Source organism: Oncorhynchus tshawytscha, linkage group LG05, assembly GCF_018296145.1.
Source record: "Oncorhynchus tshawytscha isolate Ot180627B linkage group LG05, Otsh_v2.0, whole genome shotgun sequence".
Lineage (NCBI taxonomy): Eukaryota > Metazoa > Chordata > Actinopteri > Salmoniformes > Salmonidae > Oncorhynchus > Oncorhynchus tshawytscha.
Window position 1 is genome coordinate 62981036 of NC_056433.1, and position 13287 is coordinate 62994322.

The 13287-nt window shown below is 42.6% G+C and overlaps 1 protein-coding gene across 3 annotated transcripts in view; it reads left to right on the forward strand.

The window, feature by feature from the left end:
- Positions 1-12775, forward strand: part of LOC112251080 (vesicle-associated membrane protein 4) — a 34990-nt gene extending 22215 nt beyond the window's left edge. For all 3 annotated transcript variants that reach the window (XM_024421766.2, XM_024421764.2, XM_024421765.2), the window contains 4 exons: positions 3327-3427; positions 11173-11252; positions 11323-11374; positions 11492-12775. In XM_024421766.2, the coding sequence (XP_024277534.1) occupies positions 3327-3427; positions 11173-11252; positions 11323-11374; positions 11492-11517 (259 nt within the window). In that variant the 3' untranslated portion in view covers positions 11518-12775. The remainder of the gene's footprint in view (positions 1-3326; positions 3428-11172; positions 11253-11322; positions 11375-11491) is intronic.
- The last annotated feature ends 512 nt before the right edge of the window (positions 12776-13287 follow it).

Sequence of the window (13287 nt, forward strand, 5' to 3'; positions counted from 1 at the left end):
ATTCTTCAATAACACAGACCCCAAAGCAAATCTGGGAGAAAAATTCAAAGATTTAGAGTAACTGTAGTGATGCCACAACACCTACGATGCCGTGCCTTAGACCGCTGCGCGACTCGGGAGGCCTAGAAACATATTCTATTCTTATTTACAATAAAAGTTATTAAATTAGTTCTCCATAGTTCCACATTTATTCAAAGAGAACAAATCATAGTTGTTATGCTGGGAAGTAGATGTTTATTTTTCTCTGTCTTTAATGTTTCTCCACTGAACAAAGAGGCAGGATGAAGTTTATATCCCAACCCTAGCCTGTGGTTGATCAATTAGAATTCCTTGTAGTAAAATTGGGCCAGTGGCCAAATAACAAGTACCCCTTTTAAGATCAATGTATAGACAATTTGGACCAATGAGAACTTGCCACATGTAACTATAAGTCCAGGACTGAAATTCCTCCCGTGTCCCTGACCCATTCATCTTCAAAGAAACAACTATTTCCATTGATCGTTAATTCCCTCTTGACCTCTAGTCCTCTGCGTTGCATATTTGTCTTTGAATATTCTTACACCCTCAAAGAACTACACTGGACTTTATGCAAACTGTACACCATATATCCCTTGACTCTAGGGATTTTAACAAAGTAAATTTGAGGAAAAAGCTACCAAAGTTCTACCAACACATTGACTGTAGTGCTCGCGCTGGAAAAACATTGGACCATTCAACTCAACCTTTTTGAAATGCCTACAAGGCTTTCCCCCGCTCTCCCTTCGGCAAATCTAATCATGACTCCATTTTGCTCCTCCCTTTTATATAGGCAGAATTCAAACAGGAAGTATCCGTGCTAAGGTCTATTCAACGCTGGTCTGACCTATCGGAATCCATGCTTCAAGATTATTTTGATCACGTGGACTGGGATATCTTCCGGGTAGCCTCTGAGAATAACATTGATGAATACACGGATACAGTGACTAAGTTCATCAGGATGTGTATAGGAGATGTTGTACCCATTGTGACTATTAAAATCTACCCAACCCGAAACTGTGGATAGATGGCAGCATTCGCACAAAACTGAAAGCGTGAACCACCGCATTTAACAATGGCAAGGTGACGGCCGAATACGAACAGTGTAGGTATTCCCTCTGTAAGGCAATTAAACATGCAAAACATCAGTACAGAGACAAAGTGGAGTCACATTCCATGGCTCAGACACGAGACGTATGTGGCAGGGTCTACAGACAATCATAGACTACAAAGGGAAAAGAAAACCAGCCACGTTGCGGACACCGACTTCATGCTTCTGGACAAGCTTAACACCATCTACGTCCGCTTTGAGGATAACACAGTGCCATCAACACGGCCTGCGACCAAGGACTGTGGGCTCTCCTTCTCCGTGGCCGACGTGAGTAAGACAGTTTAAGTGTGTTAACCCTCGCAAGGCTGCCGGCCCAGACGGCATCCCTAGCCGCGTCCTCAGAGCATGCGGAGACCAGCTGGCTGGAGTGTTTACGGACATATTCAATCTCTCCCGAATCCAGTCTGCTGTCCCCACTTGCTTCAAGATGTCCACCATTGTTCCTGTACCCAAGAAAGCAAAGGTAACTGACCTAAATGACTATCGCCCCGTAGCACTCACTTCTGTCATCATGAAGTGCTTTGAGAGACTAGTCAAGGATCGTATCACGTCTACCGTACCTGACACCCTAGACCCACTTTAATTTGCCTACCGCCCCAATAGATCCACAGGCAATACAATCGCCATTGCATTGCACACAGCCCTATCCCATCTGGACAAGCAGAATACCTATGTAAGAATGCTGTTCATTTACTATAGCTCAGCATTCAACACCATAGTACCATCCAAGCTCATCATTAAGCTCGGGGTCCTGGGTCTGAACCCCGCCCTGTGCAACTAGGTCCTGGGCTTCCTGACGGTCCACTCCCAGGTGGTAAAGGTAGGAAACGACACCTCCGCTACGCTGATCCTCAACACAGGGGCCCCACAAGGGGTGTGCTCAGCCCCCTCCTGTACTCCCTGTTCATCCATGACTGCTTGGCCACGCACACCTCTAACTTAATCATCAAGTTTGCAGACAACAGTAGTAGGCCTTTTTACCAACAATGACGAGACAGCCTACAGGGAGGAGGTGAGGGCCCTGGGAGAGTGGTGCCAGGAAGATAACATCTCACTCAACATCAACAAAACAAAGGAGCTGATCGTGGACTTCAGGAAACAGCAGAGGGAGCACGTCCCTATGCACATCGGTGGGACCGTAGTGGAGGAGGTGGAAAGCTTCAAGTTGCTCGGCGTACACATCACTGACAATCTGAAATTGTCCACCCACACACAGTGTTGTGAAGGTGCAACAGCACCTTATCAACCTCAGGAAGCTGAAGAAATTTGGCTTGGCCAATAAAACCCTCACAAACTTTTACAGATGCACAATTGAGAGCATCCTGTTGGGCTGTATCACCATCTGGTACGAAAACTGCACCGCCCACAACCGCAAGGCTCTCCAGATGGTGGTGCGGTCTGCACAACGCATCCCCAGGGACAAACTACCTGCTCTCCAGGATACATACAGCACCCGATTTCACAGGAAGGCCATAAAGATCATCAAGGACAACAACCACCCGAGCCACTGCCTGTTCACCCCACTATCATCCAGAAGGCGTGGTCAGTACAGGTGCATTAAAGCTGGGACCGAGAGACTGAAAAATAGCTTCTATGTCAAGGCCATCAGACTGTTAAACAGCCATCACTAGCTGGCTTCCACCAGGTTACGCAACCCTGCACCTTAGAGGCTGCTGCCCTATATACTTAGAATCACTGGCCACTTTAATAATGGAACATTAGTCACTTTAAATAATGTTTACATACTGCTTTACTCATCTCGTATATACTGTATTCTATTCAAATGTATTTTAGTCAATGCCACTCCGACATTGCTCAATTAATTCCATAATTTTTATTTTAGATTTGTGTGTATTGTTGTGAATTTTTAGATATTACTGCATTGTTGGAGCTAGGAACACAAGCATTTCGCTACACCCGCAATAACATCTGCTAAATATGTATATGTGACCAGTAAGATTTGATTTTGATTTGATACAGTTAAAATAAAAATGTTTGATTCCATTCCGGCAGTTATGAGCCATCCTCCCCCCAGCAGCCTCCCTGGTGTGCATTTATTTGAACGTCCCTGTGTGTGTGTGTGTGTGGTTTTGTGAATGTGTCAGTAAGAACACCTGTACCAACTAACTCCTCCATCTTCAACACTGTTCACAACTTGTTATTTCTGTGTGTTGACATTCAAGTTTGTTTCTCTCCCCAGAGTGCAGTCGCAGGTTGATGAGGTCATCGATGTGATGCAGGAGAACATCTCCAAGGTGATCGACAGGGGAGAGCGACTTGAGGACCTGCAGGACAAGTCAGGTGAGACTCAAATCCTATTCAGATCAAGTTAATATCTTTAAAATGATATGTACAGAATCTGAGACTAACATAAAACCACGGTAGACTCCTGTCTTACATAAACAGTTCAGATAGGAAGGGAAAGAGACTGTATATGTGATCCTATGAGTGTACCCTGCCAGAAGTTCGTACAAGCAAAAGAACATTGCTGTTGGAGATGACCTGGGATTCTGACAGGTCCATTAGTCATCCTCTACAGGAGCTAATTTCCCACTGAGAATTCCACTCAGTCACTCCGGAATGGGAATGTGGGGGGAGATATGACAAGGCTAGCTCTCACTCTTGACTGCTCTTCTTTGGTTATCATGGATCAGAGCTAGAGGTCGACCGATTAATTGGCATGGTCGATTTAATTAGGGACGATTTCATAACAATCGGTAATCAGCCTTTTTGGTTGCCGATTACATTGCAATCCACGAGGAGACTGCGTGGCAGGCTGACCACCTGTTACGCGAGTGCAGCATCAAATGGACCTTGTGGCTGCAAGGACCCAAGGTAAGTTGCTAGCTAGCATTAAACTTATCTTATAATAAACAATCAATCTTCACATAATCACTAATTAACTCCACATGGTTGATGATATTACTAGGTTAACTAGCTTGTCCTGTATTGCATATAATCAGAGCGGTGCCTGTTAATTTATCATCGAATCACAGCCTACTTCAACTTCGCTAAAAAGAGTGATGAATTAATAAAAGCGCATTTGCGAAAAAAGCACAATCGTTGTACAAATGTACCGAACCATAAACATCAATGCCTTTCTTAAAATCAATACACAGAAGTGTTTTTTTTTTTTTTTACCTGCATATTTAGTTAAAGGAAATGCATGTTAGCAGGCAATATTAACTAGGGAAATTGTGTCACTTCTCTTGCGTTCAGTGCAAGCAGAGTCAGGGTATATGCAGAAGTTTTCGCCGCCTGGCTCGTTGCAAACTGTGTGAAGACCATTTCTTTCTAACAAAGACCGTAATTAATTTGCCAGAATTTTACATAATTACGACATAACATTGAAGGTTGTGCAATGTAACAGCAATATTTAGACTTAGGGTTGCCACCCGTTTGATAAAATACGGAACGGTTCCGTATTTCACTGAATGAATAACATTTTGTTCTCGAAATGAAATGATTTCACCATTATTAATGACCAAAGGCTCACATTTCTGTGTGTTTATTATAATTAAGTCTATGATTTGATATTTGATAGAGCAATCTGACTGAGCGGTGGTAGGCAGCAGCAGGCTCGTAAGCATTCATTCAAACAGCGCTTTACTGCGTTTGCCAGCAGCTCTTAGCAATGCTTGAAGCACAGCGCTGTTTATAACTTCAAGCCTAACAACTTCCGAGATTATACTAAAGTGCCTATAAGAACATCCAATAATCAAAGGTATATGAAATACAAATGGTATAGAGAGAAATACCTAAAACTTCTTAACTGGGAATATTGAAGACTCATGTAAAAGGAACCACTAGCTTTCATATGTTCTCATGTTCTGAGCAAGGAACTTAAATGTTAGCTTTTTTACATGGCACATATTGCACTTTTACTTCTCCAACACAGTTTTTACATTATTTAAACCAAATTCAACGTTTCATTATTTATTTGAGACTAAATTGACTTTATTTATGTATTATATTAAGTTAAAATAAGTGTTCATTCAGTATGGTTGTAATTGTCATTATTACAAATATATATATGTAATATATAGAAAAATCGTCCGATTTAATCGGTATCTGCTTTTTTTGGTCCTCCAATAATCGGTCGATCAGAGCCAAATGTGGCGATGACATACAGAGCATACACACACACAAAATGCAAGGCTTAGATGGGCAGGTGTGGTAACTGTGTAAAATAAGTTTCATTTTATTTTACCTTTATTTAACTAGGCAAGTCAGTTAAGAACAAATTCTTATTTTCAATGATGGCCTAGAAGCAGTGGGTTAACCTTGTTCGGGGCGGAACGACAGATTTTTACCTTGTCAGCTCGGGGATTCGATCTTGCAACCTTTCGGTTATTAGTCCAACTCTCTAACCAGTAGGCTACCTGCCGCCCCAAGTAAATGGAGTCTAGTCTGTACGATCGTAATAATGATTAGAGTACTCCCGGGTGGCGCAGTGGTCTAAGGCTGTGCCACCAGAGATTCTGGGTTCGAGCCCAGGCTCTGTCGCAGGTGGCCGCAACCGGGAGGTCCATGGGGCGACGCACAATTGGCCCAGCGTCGCCCGGGTTAGGGAGGGTTTGGCCAGCAGGGATATCCTTGTCTCATCGCACACTAGGGACTCCAGTGGCGGGCCGGGCGCAGTGCACACTGACCAGGTCGCCAGGTGTACGGTGTTTCCTCCGACACATTGGTGCGGATGGCTTCCGGGTTGGATGTGCATTGTGTCAAGAAGCAGTGCGGTTTGGTTGGATTGTGTTTCAGAGGGCGCATGGCTGTCGACCTTCGCCTCTTCCGAGTCCGTATGGGAGTTGCAGCGATGAGACAAGACTGTAAATACTACCAATTGGATACCACGAAATTGGGGAGAAAAAAATATTAGAGCTGTAATTAGTAAGGATGTTTTTCATCTGGGGCAGTAAGGAGCTGTTAGAGGATGTAGGAAACTGAACACATCCAGGTGTTCTGCACATTCTATGTGAATTATATGATCTCTATGTTCAGTACACTCTACATGTGTTCATGATCTCTACAGGTTGAATGCATTAACAGGCTAGCTCTCACTTGCGCTCTCTCTCTCGCTCTCTCTCTCTCTCTCTCTCTCACACGCCTTCCTGCTTTCTCTGTTGGGATGAACAGATGAAATGGGCTTTCTCCAGCCGTCCTGGGTACTCCAGGTCCATCATGACATACACAGATGTTGTCTCTGTCATGTCCACCAGTACAATATCCACATTTGGAACACAGTGGTGTGTGTTTAGGAAGGAACCCTAAAACAGTTTTGGTGAATTGGGACTAGAGGTCGACCGATTAATCGGAATGACCGATTAATTGGGGCCGATTTCATGTTTTTATAACAATCGTAAATCGGTATTTTGGGGCGCCGATTTATTTGTATTTTATTGATTTAAAAAAAAATGTATTATTATATTTTTGTATACCTTTATTTAACTAGGCAAGTCAGTTAAGAACACATTCTTATTTTCAATGACGGCCTAGGAACGGTGGTTAACTGCCTTGTTCAGGGGCAGAACGACAGATTTTCACCTTGTCAGCTCGGGGGATCCAATCTTGCAACCTTACAGTTAACTAGTCCAACGCAATAACGACCTGCCTCTCTCTCGTTGCACTCCACAAGGAGACTGCCTGTTACGCGAATGCAGTAAGGCAAGGCAAGGTAAGTTGCTTGCTAGCATTAAACTTATCTTATAAAAAACAATCAATCATAATCACTAGTTAACTACACATGGTTGATGATATTACTAGATATTATCTAGGCTGTCCTGCGTTGCATATAATCTAACTGAGCATACAAGTATCTAAGTATCTGACTGAGCGGTGGTAGGCAGAAGCAGGCGCGTAAACATTCATTCAAACAGCACTTTCGTGCATTCTGCCAGCAGCTCTTCGTTGTGCGTCAAGCATTGCGCTGTTTATGACTTCAAGCCTATCAACTCCCGAGATGAGGCTGGTGTAACCGAAGTGAAATGGCTAGCTAGTTCGGGCGCGCTAATAGTGTTTCAAACGTCACTCGCTCTGAGCCTTCTAGTAGTTGTTCCCCTTGCTCTGCATGGGTAACGCTGCTTCGATGGTGGCTGTTGTCGTTGTGTTGCTAGTTCAAGCCCAGGGAGGAGCGAGGAGAGGGACGGAAGCTATACTGTTACACTGGCAATACTAAAGTGCCTATAAGAACATCCAATAGTCAAAGGTTAATGAGAGGGAAATAGTCCTATAATAACTACAACCTAAAACCTCTTACCTGGGAATATTGAAGACTCGTGTTAAGAGGAACCACCAACTTTCATATGTTCTCATGTTCTGAGCAAGGAACTGAAACGTTCGCTTTCGTACATAGCACATATTGCACTTTTACTTTCTTCTCCAACACTTTGTTTTTGCATTATTTAAACCAAATTGAACATGTTTCATTATTTACTTGAGGCTAAATTGATTTTATTGATGTATTATATTAAGTTAAAATAAGTGTTCATTCAGTATTGTTGTAATTGTCATTATTACAAATATTTTTAATAATCGTCCGATTAATCTGCTTTTTTGGTCCTCCAATAATCGGTCTCGGCGTTGAAAAATCATTTTTGGTCGACCTCTAATTGGGACAGTGTCACATTTTATTGTTTTGCTGTACTCCAGCACTTTGGATTTGAAATGATACAATGACTGAGTTTTAATGGGAAAACTGTCAGCTTTAAATTGAGTTTTTTAAAAACCATATCAGGTTAACCGATTTAGAAATTAAAGCACTTCTTGTACATAGTCCCCCCCATTTTAGGGGACCAAAAGTATTTGGACAAATTTACTTAAGTGTATTAAAGTAGTCAACATTTTAGTATTTGGTCCTGTATTCCTAGCACGCAATGATTACATCAAGCTTGTGACTCTACAAACTTGTTGGATGCATTTGTTTGTTTTGGTTGTTTCAGATTCATTTCTTTTGGGCACAAAATAATGGTAAATAGTGTATTGTGTCATTTTGGAGACTCTTTATTGTGAATAGAAATGTTTCTATACACTTCTACATTAATGTGGATGCTACCATGATTACGGATAGTCCTGAATGAATCGTGACTAAGTGAGAAAGTAAACATCGATAACATCATCAATGCACTTATTAATGAAGCCAATGACTGATGTGGTGTACTCCTCAAAGCCATCGGAGGAACCCCGGAACATATTCCAGTCAGTGCTAGCAAAACAGTCCTGTAGCATAGCATCTGCTTCATCTGACCTCTTTTTACAACATTAATAATGTCTACACTGTATTTCTGATCAATTTTATGTTTTTTTCAATGGGGGAAAAATATATGTGTGTGTGTATATATTTAATGTTTATTTAACTAGGCAAGTCAGTTAAGAACAAATTCTTATTTACAATGACACCCTAACCCGGACAACGCTGGGCCAATCGTGCACCGCCCTATGGGACTCTTGATCACAGCCGGTTGTGATACAGCCTGGAATTGAACCAAGGTCTATAGTGACACCCCTAGCACTGAGAAGCAGTGCCTTAGACCGCGGAAGCCCTTGTGGCAGGGCTTGCAAACTATTACGGACTACAAAGGGAAGCACAGCCGTGAGCTGCCCAGTGACACGAGCCTACCAGACGAGCTAAAAAACTTCTATGCTTGCTCCGAGGCAAGTAACACTGAAGCATGCATGACTGTGATCATGCTCTCCACAGCCGATGTAAGACCTTTTAAACAGGTCAACATTCACAAGGCCGCAGGGACAGGTGGATTACCAGGACGTGTACTCCGAGCATGTGCTGACCTACTGGCAAGTGTCGTCACTGACATTTTCAACCTCTCCCTGACCGAGTCTGTAATACCAACATGTTTCAAGCAGACCACCATAGTCCTTGTGACCAAGAACACTAAGAGAACCTTCCTAAATGACTACTGACCCATAGCTGGTCATGGCTCACATCAACACCATTATCCCAGAAACCCTAGACCCACTCCAATTTACATACTGCCCCAACAGATCCACAGATGATACAATCTCTATTGCACTCCACTCTGCCCTTTCCCACATGGACAAAAGGAACACCTACGTGAGAATGCTATTCATTGACTACAGCTCAGCATTCAACACCGTAGTGCGACTCCAACACCATCGTTAAGTTTGCCGACGACACAACAGAGGTAGGCCTGATCACTGGCAACGATGAGACAGCCTATAAGGTGGAGGTCAGATACCTGGCAGTCTGGTGCCAGGATGACAACCTCTCCGTCAACGTGATCAAAACAAAGGAGATAATTGTGGACTACAGAAAAAGGAAGACGCCCCCATTCTCATCGACGGGGCTGCAGTGGAGCAGGTTGAGAGCTTCAAGTTCCTTGGTGTCCACATCACCAACACACTGTCATGGTCCAAACATTTTTATTTTTTTATTCTTAACTGCACTGTGAGTTAAGGGCTTGTAAGTAAGCATTTGACTGTCAGGTTGTTGAATTTGGCGCATGTGACTGTCACGAACCGGCTCAAAGCCCGTAACAAAAGGGAGACAACGTGGAGATAAGGAGTAACAAAAGATATATTTATTAACTAAAGCAACTAAGGAAAATATTACAATGGTGTGTGTAATCAGTAATCAGTAGTGTAAGTGAGTGTTTTGCATGCATGAATGTGATAATGCAGGGTGTTGAAAGATGTTGTCACAAACAACCCAAAAACCACCAAGAAACACAACAAAATCCATAAAGGTGTCTGCATGGAGAGAGTCTCCTCCATGAATGGGGAAGTGGTGTATTTATCCTGGGAGACACCGGGCCCAGGTGTTTCCCATGTAGCTGACGACCCTCCCAACTCCGCCCACCAGCATCCTAATAAGGAAATAACAGAGAGAGAATACGGCAGACAGAGTGGGAGGGTCGTCACAGTGACAAATACAATTAGATTTTTAGATGGTGCATGATTACAATGTTCTTATTCTGTAGGTAGTCTGCTAGTTATTGGCTGGAGCAAGTTCAGCTCTGTTAACAAGCACAGGAGATGACATGAGAGGAGAGGTGTTCACCATGAGAACAGGAGATCTCTGCATGCTCAGTTCAGCAGCTTTCATGTCCCTACCAACACACATAATGTCAAACAACTGTCTGACTCCAAACAGAGAGATCAAATCAAACTTTTATTTATATATGTATTTATATATTTATATATACAGGTCATCTACAAGACCCTGCTAGGTAAAGTCCCCCCTTATCTCAGCTCGCTGGTCACCATAGCAGCACCCACCTGTAGCACGCGCTCCAGCAGGTATATCTCTCCGGTCACCCCCAAAACCAATTCTTCCTTTGGCCGCCTCTCCTTCCAGTTCTCTGCTGCCAATGACTGGAACGAACTGGAAACACTTATCTCCCTCACTAGCTTTAAGCACCAGCTGTCAGAGCAGCTCACAGATTACTGCACCTGTACATAGCCCATCTATAATTTAGCCCAAACAACTACCTCTCCCCCTACTGTATTTATTTATTTTGCTGCACCCCATTATTTCTATCTCTACTTTGCACATTCTTCCACTGCAAATCTACCATTCTAGTGTTTACTTGCTATATTGTCTTTTTTTGTTGCCTTTAACTCCCTTATCTCACCTCATTTGCTCACATTGTATATAGACTTATTTTTCTACTGTATTATTGACTGTATGTTTGTTTTACTCCATGTGTAACTCTGTGTTGTATGTGTCATACTGCTTTGCTTTATCTTGGCTAGGTCGCAATTGTAAATGAGAACTTGTTCTCAACTTGCCTACCTGGTTAAATAAAGGTGAAATTAAAAAATCTAAATATGGAGAGGCAGAAGGAACAAGTTGTGTGTTTTGCTTTGGCAACATGAGGTTGTCCCTGTCATACCAGAGTATGAGGTGAGGTAGTTCTTAGTCATAGAAACAGAGAATACAACAGACAGCTCCTATCACATGCTGTTTACACCTTTCTGTTTTCTTCTATGTGTCTCCCTGTCCCCCTCTTCCCTGTCTGTCCCCATATTCTCTCCCTGCACGTGTCCCCTTTGGTCATATGACCTTCCAGAGAGCCTATCAGACAACGCTTCAGCCTTTAGCACCAGAGCCAAGCAGCTGCACAGGAGGATGTGGTGGAGAGATATGAAGGTGAGTCAACGTGTGTATGTCCGTGTATGTATCCATGTCTTTGTGTAATGCTTGGTTCTGTCTTCTACAGATGAAGGCCATCATAGCTCTGGTGGTGGTCGTTCTGCTACTTATCATCATCAGTGAGTGTCAGCCTGAACAACACACATTGTATTAATCAAGAATATTATCACACTGATTCAACATATAGCACTGTATACACACTTAACTCTCTCTCTCTCTCTCTCTCTCTCTCTCAGTTCCAGTGATATTGCGGTATCGCTAGTGTCGCCAGGAGGAGGAAGTATATCTCCTCATCTTACTCCCATTCTCCTGCACACAGTCCTCCACATCAGCCAGGGGGCACCACCCAGCCTCCCAGACCCCTGCTGTGCCAGCCTGTGTGGCTCTGGGTAGAAGTTGCTCTTAACTACAGATCTAGGATCAGCTCACCCTCTCCCAATGCTAACCTTTTACCGTTAGGTCAGTTTTGTGTTTTCAATCTTAAGGTCAGTGTCTACTAGAGACCACTTCATCCTACTCTGTGAGTCCGGGCCAAGGGTGACATAGGTAGCATTACGTCGCCGTTACATAAGGGTTGGGTTTGCTTTGCAAATGACACCTTATTTAGGGAAAAGGTTGTCATTTGACATGCTGCCTGTGTCTCAGCCCCCTCATCAAACTTAAGGAGAACTCTGTTCAATACATAATACATATCAGCTAGTCCGGTGGTCACCAAACCTTTCTGAGTCAAGATCTCTTTTACAGTCAAAAAGCAAGCTGAGATCTACCACTTAGATTTTTTTACATTACTTAAAAAATGTAACATTAACTCAATAGTTGTGTAGGAATGAGGTTCTGGCAGCAGGTCTAATGCACATGCTGCTGTTCTGTGTTGAGCGTTAACCTGAAAGAAATAGGTAGTCCTATATGCTTCATTTAAAGTTATTAATGTAACTTGTTCTACAAACATTGGGCTGGCTTTATGTTTAGATTTTTAATACATGGTAAGGCTGCATGATGCAACTTTAAATCTCTGCTTTGTTTTTTTGCGCAGGCTGAACACAGTCTCTCATTCACAATTTGACAATCAATTTGACAATGCCTAGAAGTTCATGGCAGCATCCCCTTTGTGGCCGTAATGCATCCTATAAAAACCCAGGCCTTTTGCGGCCCGGAGTACTGCATTGTGCCCTTCTCCCTGAGTCTGCTGCGCAATCCGAAACGTCTCTCACTCACACGGCTCTGACACACCAGGGACGCAATTGTGCGTGTCCTTATCCAATTACGAAGTGCATATTGAAGATATATGGAAGAACTGTCCACATTTACTTTTCATCAGCCAACAAGATGAGTAAGCCTAACGAAAAGCACTAGCATATGTCAATGTACTATCCCCCATAGTACAAAAGCCGACCTATTCTGTGCGAGAAATGAATATTCCAAACATAGTCTGGGACAGTTGTGGGATGGGATAGATCCCAATTTAATATAACCACTAGGATAAAAAAAAAACGGTTTTATGCAATGTGGCTGACGCAACAGATCAGAACATATAGCTTAAAATGTTAATAAACTATTAGGCTATTTTTTTTCACATTATAACTGCAGCAATGCGCACATGGTAATAGGCAATAAGCGCAAATGTTCCATTAGCGGAAAACAATATTATCAAAATTGACTGCAAATGCAAATATGCATGTAAATGCTTTTACTATAAAGGTGCATTTTAATGGTGAAAATGATCTTCCCCAAACTGGAAACTCACGCGCTGCTTGTAAATGCCAGTTAGGCTCTACACCCCTTGTAAAGGTGATTTAATATGTTTAATTTGAAGTTATTTGACCACTTTAGTTGTGATACAAACCGTATTAAAACATATAGGCCTATGGGCTAGACTACACGAGGTGTGCGAATATGATTGAACAAGTCGCAACAAAAAAAAGTATTTGTTTCTTATGCTGGGCATCATTCACAAGTGATAATATATCATTCACACGTGATAAACTAATATTGTCACCCATCAGACTATTCTTGATTTAATCTTGTCTTTACA